Source organism: Rutilus rutilus (genome assembly GCF_951802725.1).
Source record: "Rutilus rutilus genome assembly, chromosome: 9".
In the NCBI taxonomy this organism is placed as follows: Eukaryota; Metazoa; Chordata; class Actinopteri; order Cypriniformes; family Leuciscidae; genus Rutilus; species Rutilus rutilus.
This window is the reverse complement of record NC_140223.1, coordinates 17,535,352-17,552,663: the sequence shown is the minus strand read 5'-3', so window position 1 is coordinate 17,552,663 and position 17,312 is coordinate 17,535,352. Positions and strand designations below refer to the sequence as shown.

The window sequence follows — 17,312 nt, the reverse complement described above, 5'->3', positions numbered from 1 at the left end:
GCTGATCAGACAGTCGAAACGAATGTTTGTGCGCCAGGTCTGTTTAATTTTGTTTTGTTTTTTTTGTTCTTTGAATTAGTAATAAAAAAAAAAAAAAAAATCATTCATTAGTTCATAATACAATACAATATTTTTTTCAGGGAAGGCATAAACCAACCATAGGGGTACACTCTGTAATGCTGTTCACTTCTTTTCTACACTACTGTACATCTGGATTGAAGCTATATTGTCGTTTAGTTGCTCAAATGCTCAGTACTAGTAGGCTACCTAGCAGTGGTAATAGTAGTGGGATGGTGTTTGTATATCATTTCTAACACTGCTATTATTATGAGGTATCACCATATGTCATCATTCTGTTTTCTTTAGATTTGAAGATTATATGATATCAAGGGGAATGTCTATACTTAAAAATCCTGGGTGTTGTGACACTGTGCTTTTAGATCAACAAATAATAACCCAAAATTATTGTCTTGATAATGTCATGCATAAAACTTTTTTTTTTTTCCTGTCCTGGACTCGACTAGTCCTGGTCTTGGACTCGACAAAGGTGGTCTTGACTACAGCCCTACCTCACATATATTTTCACTATTTTTAAAGCAAATAAATCGAAACCTCTGTGAAATTGAGTGATGGTCATTTTTGTTAACATTTTGTTAAATTGTGTGAATCAATGCACAGATTTTTCTAAAATTTATATTAGAGACGTTAATCCTCAGGAGTCATGACACACGGAGGGGGTGTGAAACTTGCTTACTGGCAGGGTTTTAGAAAACTTAATGGCAACATGAAAACGTGTTAAATTGCGTCTCAAGATTAATTTTACATTGCCAACAAAATAACACTGAAGTTTAATTAATATTTTATAATAATAATACTGAAGTCTTACAAAAAGCAGACTAAATCTAAAGCTATATGAGGTCAGAATCTCTGTGTATTAAACTGGGATTGAGATTTGAGTATTCAGCGTGTTATTGGTGGCTGCTGTTTTTACACTTGTGTGTCCACTCCTCTGAACATTTGGAGGGAAGCTGAAGGGCACACAGTTAAAAGACAGTGTTTGTAGAATGGAGTGCGGTCAGTAAAAGCAGTGCTTCTTATGGTCTGTTGTAGAATGGAAAGGGATGAGTTGAGAACACCTCAGCTGCTGAACACTCTGTTATTCTTCCAAATCCACGTAATGAAGGGATCAGTGACAACACAGTGTCATTAGCCATTGAATGGACAAGTGGATTTTTGTGCCATGACACTGATGGATTCAACCTTTGTTGAATAAGTGATGGATTCAACCTTTGTTGAATAAGTGATTCATTTTCTTTCGGTGTTCAAATTTGTTCAATTTGTCAAATTTTTCAAAAGTGATTTAATTTGACTGCCCAGTTTCCTAGAAAAGCTTCTGATATTTAAGGTCATTATCACCAAAAAAAAAACTACCGCAGTTTTTTTTTTTACACCATTGTGGAACTTTTTTTTTTTTGGGACATTTTCCAAATCCCACACCTAAGTTATTGTACTTAAGCGTAAACTAAATGATGTGGTTTGTTAAGGTTAGGTGTGCTATTACATTTCTAAATGACTAGGCGTATCTGAAACCATATAGGTGCTACGTTTAATGAGGAACGAACTTTTTAACAAGGAGTGTTAACGTTTAAAAAAGTATGTTGTGAATAGCATGAATGTACGGTATTTAGTATGAATACAATCGTACCACACCTGGGATGGTAAAGTGTCCTTTGGATGTGCACTTCAGAATCTTGGTGAAAGTAATAGGTCATCTTGGTACTTTCGGCATATTTGTTATTAGTATGAATTCAGAAATGCTAGTCATTTTTTTTGTGCTGTTTTTCACCCATTATGTAGGATAGTTGGCATATTAGGGAAATGAGGACGACGATTTGGACTATAAAACAAGAAAAAAATCTCCATAGGCTTACACTGAAGGAAACTTGTGTCATAAATGGTCGAAAACACTAGCATCATGATGTCGAGGTTTGCCCGGGCAAGCACCACCCATTTGTTTTCTTTTTTTCAGAAAATAGAGTATATAATCATATTATTTTCTTTGCACATTGTTGCAGCTTCCCAGCTCTCCTTTCTGGCAGTTTTTATACCAATACCACTGCAAAACTCATAATTCATCTTACTGTTGCTTGATCAGGCTTTCCAGGCTTAATGGGGATTTCTGGAGATTTATGTGGTGCTGTAGGAAGAATCTCAAAGGAGGATCTGTGGTGACTTCAACAGGTATTTTACTGTTGTTGTTATTCTGCACCCGTATGTGTCCTGAGGCAAGACTTGAGTGCTCTTGGTATCTGCTTCAGTGAGCCCAACCCGGCCTTTGTTAAATTAACTAGAGTCCTTCTACTGACAAAATCCCTATTCCTGTACTTTCGTGGGCTCTTTGAAGGGTTGTCTGGCTGCTTTGGATATCCATAAAAATCCTTAATGAATGCTAAGTGAGCGGTACTGCTGTTTGTCACGTCTCAGTGACAGTAGGCTTGAGAGACTAGGGTCCTAACCTATCCCTCAGGAGAGAGATGGAGAAAGGATGGGTGGATCTCGATTTCTTATGTCCAAATAATAGCACATGCATTCTTCAGAACACCGTCTACATTTAAAAGGGGGACATTTATATGTAGCTTGTTTGCAGATGCATTATGGACATATTTTGTCCAAGATACTTTTCAGCCAGTGAGTTGAACTGGATCAACCTGATTTTAGCCATCCTCAAAGAATAGTTGCGAGGCCAAAAAACATGGTGTGAACTTCAAACGCCGACACCATAGTTATAGATATAATAATGTTTACAGCTGCAGATAAAGCCTTGGGAGCTGGACCCCAATTATAATAAGAGGCATTACATTTCCAACACACACACTCTATTGCATTTGACCAATCACAACAGACTGAGATTTGGAAGGGGGGCTTTAAAGAGACAGGAATTTAAACAGAGCGTTTCAGGCAGAGGGTTAAAAAGAGGTGCTGCAGCAATGTACAATATGATAATTTTTTTTCAACTTTAAATTATGTAAATGTATTATAGCAGACCCTAAAAATAAAATAATAAACTTTAGCATAATATGGGCACTTTAAAATATGCAAAACCACCAATACAGCAAGTAGGTATAACGATTTCATGTCAGGGGTTTCATGTCTGTTGTGTAACATTTGATCTAAAGGTCTCTGATAAATTAGCATTGTGCACACATTCATGAATATTTCATCAGTCAGAACACCTCTCAAACATGATGTTGCAGCCCATCAGAGGAGCTCTCCTATAAAGAGGCATCTCTGTTCTCCTTGGAGGCATCAGAAAAAAGCATGCCAGCTCAAGCCTTCATGGTTCTGCAGTCCTTGAGGGGAACGAAACCACCATAGCTCATTTCGGAGAAGGCACTGATATGATTTTAGGCAGAGGGGAGCCTTTAGGGATCTAATGGTTGGCGATAAAACACTGAACCTCACCCTTCATCCCAGAGGGGACGTACAAATACAAGTCCATTAAATTTGGCCCACAACACCTGCCAGGGGAGCGGCTCTCTGCACTTAGGTTTGTTAGAGGCGGGTCTCTATCTGTTTGTTTTTTTGCTATTGATCAGTGGCTCACCACTTCTGACTCTGTCTCTGACTAACGTATGGGCCACCAGACATCAATTCTGAGTGCATGATTTAAATGACTGGTAGCAGAGACCTGGCCATTAGCACGAGTGGCACATGTAGCTCAGGGCTCTGTTATTTGGATTTAGTGCTACACCGCCATGCAAAAAGCTCTAGCGCCCTCCATGAATAATTGACAAACAGCCAGAGACCATTAAGCCACTCTTCCAGAAGGTAGCTCCGCGTGACCTTACAAACGCGTATGCGTGTGTTTGTGTACTCGCAATAAGGCGAGAAAAGGGCAGCGTATTTGTTTGAGAGCTGCAAAAATCAAGTATCATATTCAGCGTCTGCTGTCATATAGCTCCTGCTGAGGAGTAATGGATGTAGCAGTAGCGAAGTTAAATGATCTCTTTCATCTCTCTAACTCAGGCGCTTATAGACAGCATAGTGATTTGTGTTGCTATTGGAGCAGTTGCTGTACTGTACATATGCGCTGTGGGTGGTGAACACGCACTGAAGATGCTCACCTTTTATGGGAAATATGGGAATATAAGAACATTTTTCATGGCTAAATGTGTCGTTGAAGGGGAACGTGGTCTAGCGGCTGGCACTTGTGCTCCTACACGTGGGTGACACGAGTTTGGATCTGACTTCCATCCTGTTCCTTTTCTCTTTCCATCATCTATTCTCCTTTTTACACTTTCTCTGTTAAATGGAGTGGCCAAAAATAAAGACAAGAAAATCAAATAAATTCAATGTTTTTAAAGGGATACTTCACCTCTGGGAAGATGAATGTGTATTTAAAATAGGTCATTTAAGTAGTAGAAATGTGAAGAAATTTTTGAATTTGGAGCTTTCTAGACTGAGAAAAGCCAGAAAATGTATTTTTGGCTTATGTGGATGAAAGACAACAACTCCCAGAATGCACTTGCTTCGCTGCCTTAGGAGGCCACGCCTACCGGTAAGAGTGCGCAGATGAGAACAACAAAGCTAGCCTACGTGATGAGTTTGCGAGGGATTTAGAGATCGTCCAAAATGTCCGGGATTCTGCTTTTGCGTTCTACAGTCGCCATTCATCATGTTTACTGTGGCGAGCAGGACGAGGCTGACGGCCGCGGGAGAACGGCGCGAGGCCGGTGGCGTCATTACTGAGACGCGCCGGGTCTCCCATCTCTCACGGAGGAGCGGGAATTTTTCTTAGCAATGGTAAAACGCACATCAACCGATCACTTGTTTAGCGTTCATGTAAACACTACATTCAGATTCACCAATCGGAATGAATTCAGTTAGATTGAAACAAAAGGTGTGCATGTAAACAAGGAATAGCGACCGCAGAAAGCAAAAGCTGAATCCCGTAACGTTACATCTTGAACGATCTCGCCCGCCGGACAAGTCCGGGAAAAGGAGGATGGTTACTTACTCAGCTTTCTCCTACTATTCAGCTTTCTCCACAGAACAAGAGTCTGCTAGCTTAGCTTCCAAAGAAAGACGGCTGACACTGTGTACATTCTGACTGAGTGAGATCCCACCCTGTATGGGCGGGCTAAAAACATGCGGAACAACGCCATCTACTGGCTGTAGTCTTTAGCCTCTGGCCAGAAAATCCTCCGATGACGCAAAATGACGATTTTTGCGTCATCGGAGGATTTTTTCCAGACAAAAAATACATAAATCTCTCCTCTCAGGGGGATATGAGGGTGGAAAGCATGGTAATTCGAAAATACTACAGGTTTTCTACTAATACAAAGCTTAATGCTAAATCCTGAAGTAACCCTTTAATAGGGCTGTCAATTGAACTTTTTAACTATTTTTTTTGAAAGTGTTGAATCACTGTATTTAAATCCAGTCCCATGACCTGTATGTCAAAGCTAATATAAAAAATTATAATACAATTTTAAATGTGTTGTATTGGTTGATATTGGATATTTAATCGTTCATTCTCATGATTTCGTATCAAACATTGTGTAAATTAAATGCCACGTCAGAGTGACATTATACTATTTATTTATTTATTTATTCAATTATTAAATAAACATGTTTGGTTAGTTAACTTACGTTCTCGTTTCCCTCATTTATGTGTTGAGCGCCACCTCGAGGAGCCATGAAGTAGTGACGCTGGGAGCAGGGAAATCTATTTAGAGCGCCTTATTTTATTAATTAAAATATTGATATTTGGCGCCAGCATGTCGATTCTCGTATCGCACAGAGAAGTACAACAATATATCGATATTTTGTCCCACCCCTAGTTCATAATGGCCATGAAAATGATCATGTCAATCATCTTATATTTGTGCTTTTACAAAGCTTGCAGATGCAAATCTCAACTCAGAGGATGTCAGCTCTGTATCATAAAGAGATTCATACCAATGAACGTCAGTGCAGGCTGACTGCGTGTTTGGCATTTGTTGGCCATAGCAACTGCGGAACAGAGGATGTTATTTTCTAGAGAATAGCATGACACATCCACTGCCAGGCTGTCAGAAATGGCTTTTCCTCCTGTCCACGCTTACTCTTGCTTGCTTTTTCTGTTTTTAATGAATGATTTAAAGTTTTCCACTGAGGAAATTAACTGCAGCAAAGAAAGAAAACAGTCCTTTCTGTCCTGGGAAAGAATAAATCTATTAATCATGTTACAGCCGAAATGCAATTCCAATGTAAATGGATTAGAGAAGTGAAGGACTGCGTCGGCCAGGGACTTGAACAATGAAATGTACAGCGGAGCGGCTTGCCAGTATAAATGGACTTTGTGGTGCCTGGGGAGAGAGGCAGGTCTCTAACGCTGAGGCTGAGGTCGGGGAGGGTGTGATGGGAAGGTGAATTCAATAACTCACAGACCGCTGTGTTCTTGCATTCCAGGAATAAGAGGAGACGAGGACTAGATTTTTCTTTTTCTCTTTACAATTTTTAGATTGCCATATACACGCCTCAGAATACTGGACATTACGATTGTATTTCTGGAAAGTATGGCAGCTCATGACTGTCTCCAGTCACGGCCCTGTGAGTGATGTTTGAGGAGGCATGACGAGGCAGGTTGTCACTGTGACTTCTGGGTCATTTGCTTGGTTGCACACATGCACACACAAAGCATGCCAGCATGAGTCTTGCTGCTGGTTTTGTGTCATTGTTTGCTGTATTGAGGGATTATAGGCTCAGGGTGTTCACGGGCTGTTTTGCACTGGATCCACACAGCACTCTAATGTGGAGCTGACGATCCCCCTTGTCTTGGCTGCAGATGGGGATTGAGTATAATAATCTGTTTCCCATCTGGAGCCAGTGTTTTCTATGAGGGAAGAAATAATAAAACGGGGAATATGGCCTCAATGACTCTATCCGACTCCAACTGCAGTCATCTCAGCCCAAAAAAGAGGCAGCATTGAAAGTTGGGAAAACAGAGAGAGAGTGAGCATTTTGTGAGTCATATCCAGGTCATCTTTCACTTTCATATACTGTGTTTAATTTGAATATCTTTTTTTTTTTACAAAATATGATTTTATATGTATTTTGTGTAAATAATTTTATTTATTATTCTACTTCACTTCAATTCAATTAACACAAATTTCACTTCAATTCACTTCACTTCACTTAACTTAACTTCTTCCACCAAAAAGCCTGATTATTGTAATGTAAAAAAGTATCATTATTGTAATACACTTTTAGCCTGGCAAGCCAGACGTACATCAAGATGTTTAGTCTGGCAACTCACCATAGACACGGTCAATCTGATGGGCGGGATAAACAGCTGTCTTTCAAATTCCCTCTGCACACAATAGGACAGCGCTTCAACCAACCAGAGCGTTTTCCCAACAGCGGAGCTTAGTTTATAGATTCAATTTTTAAATCTGGCCGACAAAACTACGAACACATCTTCCTTTTTTTAAGAATGACTTAAGTGCCGTTCTTTGTTCTTTTCTCAAAGAAAAACTTAACTCCAACTCCTCCAGAGTTGCGGCCAAAGCCGATTCGAAAGACCGTTGTTCTCCATCCGCAGCAGCCATTCTTTGTTTTCAAGTGGCAGGGAGCCGTCGCAACTCTGTCGTCATATGTTAAGCCCGCCCCCGCCTACTCTATACACGACGTGATTGGCCTGACCCAATTTAGGTTTTTGCAGCAAAAAGGTCTGTTGAGAGTTGCTAGACCCACCCTGGCTGCAAAATAATTTTGCTGCCGCTAGGGTGCGTCTAGATTTCTAGGCTAATACACTTTACTTTTAAAATAAAAATTAGCAAATAAAAAATAGCATACAGATTATGTAAAGTTATGTATTTTTATATATTATAATAATGAGATGGAGGGAATAATGTTCTTAATTGTCAAGAAAAGATTATTATAATTTTATTTTCAAGGGTAATATGACCCAAACAGATTGAGATTGACCCAATATTTGCTGTTCCCATCTGCTGTCATACGAGATGGGTGTTCAGCAGTTTGGTCCAGTTTTCTTGGAAAAAAATGTTTATTTAATCTTTGTCTGTGCAAATATTAGTGATATCTACCTATATCCCCCTAGGCAAGGCAAGGCAAGTTTATTTATATAGCACATTTCATACTATAGTAATTCAAAGTGCTTTACACAGAAAGGAATTAAAATAATCACAAAATAAAAGCAAGGAAAATTAAAACAGTTATAAAATGAATTAAAAGAGATATAAAGATGATAGTTATAAAAGGAATTAAGAGTAAAAAGATTATTCATAGATAAACTTCTCATCTGGCAAAACACCGGTGTATCATATTTTTCACAGCTCCCAGTTTTACTCTGAGATTTTCCCATGGTGATTACACGGTGTCTGTGGTGTTCTTTCGGCGCGCCTAAGAAATCTATTGGACGTCTCCAATAGACCCGATTTTTCCCTAAAAGTGGACAGGAGGAGCTCTTGGACTGATTCACGGGGTAACCCCACCAGTCCGCACCCCAAATATTTGTTCAGAAGCTTTAGGAACGGAATCGATCCAGTCCACACCCCACAGAATCCCGAGTTTAATTACACGTCAAAACTCACTACTCCACCACAGACCCAGGTCATCAGCATGGTTTCATCTCTCAAGTTCCCCAATTAAGTAATTTATGTTTGTCTCTTATCCAATTCTCAGTGCCACTTGAGTTCAGTTTAGAATCAAAAGGAGGACGCAGAAATAAAATACAGTGCAATCAATCGGACGCACAGTGGATGCAGTTATAAAAAGAATTAAGAGTAAAAAGATTATACATAGATAAACTTCTCTTCTGGCAAAACGCCGGTGTATCATATTTTGCACAGCTGCTTGTTTTACTGTGAGGTTTTCCCATGTTGATTGTTCTGGGTCTATGGTGTTCTTTCGGCACACCTAAAAAATGTTATACTAATGAGTAAACCACTCCTAGTTCTCTCTAAACAAAAAGCTGACATCTTCTGGTTTATCCATGGGTTTGTAAATATTTAATTTCAGACATATGAATAATTTACCCAGGGTGTGACATGAATGCCTGATTCATTTTTAATATCTCTGCAAATTTGAATCCACATGTTTTATGGTACGGTGATGGAAGCGGCTTATTTAGCAGGTTCTGCTGTTAGAAAGTAGGATATGCTCTACTACAGTAAGCAGCAGAAACTAGACTATAATTATTTATTAGGGTTCAATAAAACCGGTAAGCTATTTTACTTCAGCATAAAACCATTGAAACACTGCCAGGTTGTGCTGAAACTTACACATCTAGACTAGCAAATCAAGAAACATTCATCAAAGTCATTGTACCTTATCAAATACAAGGATAGTGTGGAATATGAATTGATACATTTGGGAGATGGTCTTGGAGAATGAAAGGCCATTCATTTGAAGCATTACACACAGCCTAGTGCTTTCTTTAATTGTATTGCTTGATCTAATCAGACCCATTACTGTGGGAAGATTCAATTCACATTTATTTGTATAGCGCGTTTCACAATACACATCATTTCAAAGCAGAAAGTGCATGAGTCCATTTTACAATTTAGAGTGATCTGTTAACAGAGGTAACTGTCTAAGTTATAAATGTACATGTACAAAATCACAGTTGGCTAAAAATGTATTAATATAAACAATGAAATAATTTAATGCAGAAACAATGAGCTCATTGAAGTAATGAATACTTGTTTAAGTAAGACATACACAGGTGCTTTACAGTCTTACTGTATAGTGTTCCTGCTCCAATGACACACTCCTTTTCTTGTACAGGGTAGAGAGATCTACAGACCAGGTGATCAAGCCTGTCAACGTGGAGGCCTTATCCAAGTGGGTGGGTAAGATCCCCCCTGATGTGCTGCGGGACATGCCTGTCATCGCCCCAATGCTGGCCAGGCTCGGCTATGATCCCCACGCCAACCCTCCCAACTACGGCCGGCCCGACCCCCTTGTCCTGGACAACACTAGAAGGGTGAGCATCGCTACATTCTATCTTCTTTGGTGACTTTTTTCAATTGTGCCTTAAAGCACCTCGACCTCATTTTCCTCCATCCGCTACTAAATCATCTCGCTGCTATTATTAGATCAGACATGTACGTTTTTGACACATTGCCAAGTATGCGGGTTAAAAGTGTTCCTCAAGCTGGGCTATATGTTATGAGACTGGGATCAGAGGATTTTGTATCGCTTAGCTTTTGTGCTCAGTGTTTGTTTTTTACTTTCTAATCCAAGTATTAAAAGCCATTTATATTCCACACATCCTGCAGGCGCGAACATCTCCATGTGTGAAACGGGTACTTAGGTGTGAGTTGCACGTCTGGGATTAACGCAGACCGGTTATGCAGATCGGATGTGTGTGTGTGTGTGTGTGTGTGTAAAATATATATTTTTTTGCTATATTGCCTAGTAAGCTAGAGGCTAGCAATCACCTATCTCAAAAAAGACAAATCTTAAAGGGATAGTTCACCCAAAAATGAAAATTCTATCATTGTTTACTCACCCTCAAGTTGTTCCAAACCTGTATGAGTTTCTTTGTTCTGCTGAACACAAAGGAAGATATTTGGAAGAATGTTTGTAACCAAACAGATCTCGGTCCCCATTGACTACCATAGTATATTTCTTTCCTACTATGGAAGTCAATGGGGACCGAGATCTGTTGATAACAAACATTCTTCCAAATATCTTCTTTTGTGTTCAGCAGAACAAAGAAACTCATACAGGTTTGGAACAACTTGAGGGTGAGTAAATGATGACAGAATTTTCATTTTTGGGTGAACTATCCCTTTAAATTAAGGATAAATACGGTTAAACATTGGCCATTTTGTTTTATGTTGATAGAGTTGTGTTTGAGAGTGGTGTGGGTGTTCTTTATAAAGAACCAAACATTGATTGACACTATTGAATCCGAAGTCGTCATCATTTCTCTGATTGCTAATGATTCATGGTTCACTGGTGGATGTAGACCCAGCTTACTGCCTGCTATTTATTAAACCTTAATAAATGTACATTCTATTACGAGCCGAGCTTGTCGATTGACATTCCGTCATTAGCATTATTTTCTATTAATTTCACTTCATTATGTGTCATTTCTTTCCAATGTGAAGCTTACAGAATATGGATATGTTGCAAAACTATCTCTGCCGTCTCAATCTTCTTTACAGCGCTAAAGATTAGACCAATTTGGAGGCTAATTTAGTCTATGACAGTTCAAGAATAGTTGTAGCTGCTAGAATTACTTTATCATAAATAGCTCAGAATCATCATACACACGACGGAAATATTACCCCCGGAGTGTCCTTTTCTTCTCGCTCTGACTGGAAGTCTCGTTTCTGTAAAGAGAACTTGGGCTCAGTTCTTACATCAGCAGAATTACACCACACTCCCTCACAGCTGCTATCCATTTGCAGCGGTTAATGATGAAATCAAATGCTAAACTATGAAAAAAAGAAAGAAAAAAAGAATATACTATGAAAAAAAGAATATAAAATGTGTTTAATACTCCGTAAGAGCCTTCAAGGTTTTGAGGTGCTGTGATTTACAGTTGTGCCTGCTTGTTGCACTGTCCACGTGCCATGCTAAATAATGGCTACCATGCCACTCAAGGTGGGCTAGGTGGTCTTGTCATTCACTATGACTGGGCCAAGATAAATCTTTACTCTATTAGTCTTTTTCCATGTTGAATCAACACAAAACTTAGGAAAATTGCACGACTTGATGGAGTGCTGACTGTGGTGGAAAGCATTTTTATGCTACTTGAGCAGTGAACCACAGTCACGGTGAAGAGTGCGTTGTTTTTTTTTTGTCCCCTTCAAGGTCTGGAAGAGGCCCCTGTTGAGCTCTATCAGTGTGTCGGAGGGTTTGATGGGAAAGCTGTGTCAGATTCCTATCCTTGGGAAATTATCAGTGGCATTTAAATTGGCTGGGCAATGTTTTCTGGCCACATCTTCATCCCGGTTGCCCCTTTTCTTTGCTGTAGGAACGTGATTGTGATCGGACCGTCTCGAAATCCAATGTGAATGTTTTTAAAGGGATAGCTCACCCAAAAATGAAAACTATTTACTCAGCTTCATGTCATGTAGAAAAATGCCTCTGTGTTATTGTCAATACAATTATATAACATTGGACCCCATTGAATTTAGGCTAATTATATTGGCAAAAAACATTCTTCAAAATATCTTCTTTTGTGTCCCACAGAAGAAAGTAAGTCATCCAGGTTTGGAACAACTTGAGGATGAGTTTTTGGTGAACTGTCCCTTTAATACTCCATCTCTGCGACCTTGAACTATATTCTGCAGTTGCGCTCTGCTTTGTCATGACAGTTGTTCCCTTTTTCCCACACAGAGAAGATTCCTTTTAGTTGAGCAATTGCTTTTTTCTTTTTCTTTTCTTTTTTGGACATCTCATTCTCAGCGATTCAATTGGCGCCAATCTCTGTCAGTTCCATATGTTTCTTGTGTTGAGTAAAACTCATTATGTTCTTCTCACCGAAACACTGTGATCTTCAAAGCCCTGTTTTCTTTGAAAAGGAGGATTATTCGACTAACAAATTCTGTAAAGCTATTAAAGTTTTCTACGCACATGGGCAAAATCGTGAATGTTTATTGTTTCGCTCGGAAATTGAGGGGTGGGGGTTGAAACTGGGCACAGGAGTGTGCTGTTTGTTTGTAATTTTGTATTTCATCTTTTATTTGTTTGTTTGCGTTTTTTTTTACGCACGGATTGGCTGGTTTTGTGCATGCTTGTGCCCCACAAAGCAGTCCAGATTTCATTCAGCATTCTTTTGAAAAGCTATTGTTGTAGTCCCTCTCCTTCAACCAGCCAGATCCATCTTTCTGACTCAAGGCTGTGTGTGTATGTGAGTGAGAGAGAGACATTGGGAGAAGCACATCTGCACCGCATTAATGTGTATTTCCCCTGGATCAAACACAGCTGCATGGATCAGTCGTTAAGCCTCCCCCTTCCCTCCTCCGACATGGAGTACGACACACACACAACAGCGAAGATCTAAGATCTGCTCACGAGGTGTGCAATGCAGACAGACCGTAACACAGAGCGAGTGCAGTAAAATTTGTGTGAACTGTGGTGCGACTATTTTTGAAGTCTAAGAAGCAAGCTGAGCTTCAGAGGGCAAAGAATATGAGCCGTTTTATTTCGACTTGTTTTAACATCCATTAAATTCAGAGTTTCTCTGTGCTTGTATTGCAGTGCTTTCAGTATAGGTCAGTAGGCCTCTCATTTGCTCGTACTATATTCTCAGGCCTTGGTGTGCTGAAATCAATGCAAACTAAGCATGTAGGTCAGTGACCAATATGTGCCTTGTGCCTTGAAATGTACTCTTTGTGTACATACATGTTGGTTTAATACGATTTGGAAAAACGTTTTTACCATTTTCAAGAACATTTTTAATTTAATGACTAAAAATGTCATGTAGTGTAACATCAACTAAAAGTAATAACATATTTGTTATATGATTAAATTTTCATTGTAATCCATTATTAAAAAAATATTTTAAATATATACCATTCAAAAGTTTGGAGTTGGTCAGATATTTTAATGTTTTTAAAATAAGTCTCTCATTCTCACCAAGGTTTAATGGATTTGATCTAAAATATAAATGAAATAGTATTACAATTTAAAATACTTGTTTTCTATTTTAATATACTTTAAAATATAATTTCATTCCTGTGATGGCAAAGCTGATTTTCCAGGCATCATTACAACACTCTTCAGAGTCACATGATGCTTCCGAAATCATTCTAATATGCTAATTTGCTGCCCATGAAGCATTGTTGAAACAAGTTGTGCTGCTTAATTATTGTGTAAACTATGATTCCAAGATTCTTTGATCAATAGTAAAGTTCAAAAGAGCAGCATTTATTTGGAATATAAATCTTTTGTGACATTATAAATGTCTTTACAGTCACTTTTGATCAATTTAACACGTCCTTATGGAATAAAAGTGTTACATTTTAAAAATCATACTGACCCCAAACTTTTGAACATTAGTGTATATTACAAGGTAAAAAGTTTTGCATATGTCATAAAATAATTCATACATATTAAGATTTTGGGGAGTCACACCACATGACATTTTATACCAAACCTACACCTTGTCATAAAATAAATGAAATTTGATATTTGAATAAATGAATAGATCCAGACAAAACATGAGCGTCGTATCATTGCTAGTTGACTGTCAAAACTCCACTTGAATTCCTTGCAAATTGACTTTTTTACTGCCGTAATAGGCAACAATGAAATGTACTTTCACATTGAATTTCTCACTCATTCTCATGAGTACAGCAGAATGCAGTTGGTGACATTGTGGATACAGTATTGAAGTGATGACAGGTGATGGTTTGTACCCACGAGCATCCAAGTGTGACAGTATTTTGATTCGTATTGGTATATTTAGTTCTCGTTAGAGTCCCACCGGATGAGGATCTGCTTATATTGTCGAAGAAATTGAGAAGTGCACGAGAAACTGTCGCTTGTCAGACCGGTATAAGCAATCATACGCAAAAGGCTCTGACTTTCACCATGGATCACCCAGGGCTCCAGACTAACTTTTCCACTGGTCGCACGGGTGCTACCAACTTTCTCAGTTGGTCACATCAGCATATGATTTGGTCGCACCTTTTTTTTTTTTTTGCTACATGCCATAGGATTAATCAATGCATGCTGATGAATAGTGGTCTTAATCTGCATACCCTAGTTTTGCACTGATGTAAAAAGACTGACAGTGTCAAAACAAATATTGTAAAGTTGCATTGCAAGTTTTGTTAGCAAAATGTTTTAATCTTTTAACTCTCAAAAAAACTATTAATAAAACATGTATGTTCTTTAATGTTTGATTATAATTTTACTGTCTTCACATAGGGATGGGAATTGATAAGATTTTATCAATAGTAATGCCACTGACGATTTTGATTATCGATCCGATTATTTAACGATTCTCTTATCGATTCTTGATAACACTGTGTGGAAAAATGTAGCCATATGCTTTTCAAAAAAACAAGTGGTTTTATTTATTTTAAAGCTTAAGCTTGAGTAGGCAAACTGTACTTTTTATGTCATTTATGTAATAAATAGAACCTTATTGTAAAGTGTTACTGATTAGTTATACACCGATTCAGACGTCTCCTGAGTTCACTGTTGGAAAGATCAGTTGTTTTAACCATTCATTAAAATGAATCGGTTCAAAGGAGTCATTAGTTCGCGAATTGGACGTGTCATGCGCGTTGTGTGATTAGTTAGGACATGGACATCCAAGATTTGTGTCAACACAGACAACATTTCATCACTGGATAGTTCTTTTTTGCGCGTCTCTCTCTCTCTGCTCGCTCTTTCAGTTAAACATGCACCCTGTCACAAGCCCAGCAGTTCATCTACATTACTCACCGATCAAATAAGACTTTGGCAGGACAAACATTCACTTTGGCGGGCGCTAAAACAAGTTCAATGCAGGAAAATTCATGAGTGAATTTAACTAAGTAGTACATGACCATGCACTCGCACAAATGCGACCACAATGTCACCACATACAATTTTAACTCGCACATTCTCAAAAAATGGTCGCAGTCTGGAACCCTGATCACCTCTTTTTCTGAATAAGCATGTGAAATGCTAAAAACGTGATGTCTTTAAATGTATAAGACGTTAGATACATGTAAGTTTTAATTTCCAATAAATTGCTCATTCTTAAGCGTCAGAGCACTCGACTATGAAATCACTCAAAATGTGTGTCCTTTTGCAAACATTTGCATATAAAACAATTGCCTGGAATGTTTCAAAATGAAAACCTTCAGTGTAAGAGGCTTGTATGTACATTACTTGAATGCTTGGTTTTGTCAGCGACCGTCTGTGTTTTTGATTGATTCGGCCGTCTCCTTCACATGACGTCTTTGCTGTAAGCTCTGAATGCAAGTCTTTTTGCCATTTCTGTACAGTATCTGGATAGCTGTAGATATGGCTTTGAAGTCGCAAGCCTCTAAATAACGAGGTTTCCTTGGTAACAGGGGCGAACTGCAAGACTCCAGCTCATCAGAGGAAAAAAAGCTGCAATGTTGCACAGTCATGGTGCTGGTCTGTGGAAGAGACCTCGGCCACAGCTGAGGTCTGGTGAGAGCTGATGGCTTTTGCAGCTGCACTTCCTTAACATGTCATGGTTTTGTCTGCCTTGTTTTTGAGGCGGATTCGGGGCAAACCAGCTATTTGTGTTGCATTTCTTAGTGTTGCATCAATTACATTATCAAATTCCTTTCTTTGCAGTTTCACTAACACTTAATTGTTTTCATGAAGTTAAGACCTGATGAAATCAAATTGAGAGTTTTGTGGCTTTTAGTTAGTCCATGTCTGTTAGCTTTGAGGGCATCTAAATGCTAGTGTATCCACAAAGAAAATGAACATTTATTATGTAATATTTAAGAAAACTCCAAACTTCCAATTTGTGAAGTGACAGAGGCTTTAATGAGGCTTTACATTTTATTAATTAAACAGCTAATAAACATACATTATCAGTACAAAAAATGTAATAACCCATTAAGCATGAAAGAATTAATAATTTAAGACATTTCTGCTCAAAATTAATTAAAAAATTATGAATTTTAATTTTAGGATGAACTATCATGAAGGGTTCTTTAAAACTGAATCAAGAACCCTACAGTTCTACATTGAACCCCAGTGAACTTTTATTTTTCTTGGGGTGTATGACTACTACTTCTTTTGTGGAACATAAAGACATTTTGAATAATGTTTCTCTTTCTGTCTATACAATGAAAGTAGATTGGGTCCAAAATGACACCGCACCACATTGTTTTCCGTTGTCTACAGTATATAGACCAAAAAAATCAATCTTCAAAATATCTTCTTTGCGATTCATTCTGCAAAATAAATATCTTACAACATGAGGGTGAGTATATTTTTTGTACATAAGGAAAATACAAAATACATTTTGTGTGAACTATCCCTTTAAGAACCCTTTTTCTTCTAAAAAACATCAGTAACAGGTTGTTGAAACTACAGCGTTTTTACAGCCCGAAAGCTATTGACATCCATTCTGAATATCATTGCACTTTTACAATGCTTGTGTCCTGTGGTAATTAAACTTGGACCTAATTGCTTGTGGCAGTAATGCACCATTTCTGCAATTAAGTATTGTGGCTTTAGTTGGTAATATTGATCTGAGCACTCCGGACTAAATGGGCATAATGAAGGTAGCACTATCACATGTCCAGTTGCTTACCATTTAGTGAAAAATAAGCAGATTAGCGTAATTCAATGCTTGCAAGGTA

General features: G+C 38.4%; 1 protein-coding gene across 3 annotated transcripts in view; it reads left to right on the top strand.

Annotated features, from left to right (window-relative positions):
* tpst1 (tyrosylprotein sulfotransferase 1) overlaps positions 1–17,312 on the top strand; it is a 45,617-nt gene that overhangs the window by 17,500 nt on the left and 10,805 nt on the right. For all 3 annotated transcript variants that reach the window (XM_084418984.1, XM_084418983.1, XM_084418985.1), the window contains exon 3: positions 9,793–9,991. In XM_084418984.1, the coding sequence (XP_084275110.1) occupies positions 9,793–9,991 (199 nt within the window). The remainder of the gene's footprint in view (positions 1–9,792; positions 9,992–17,312) is intronic.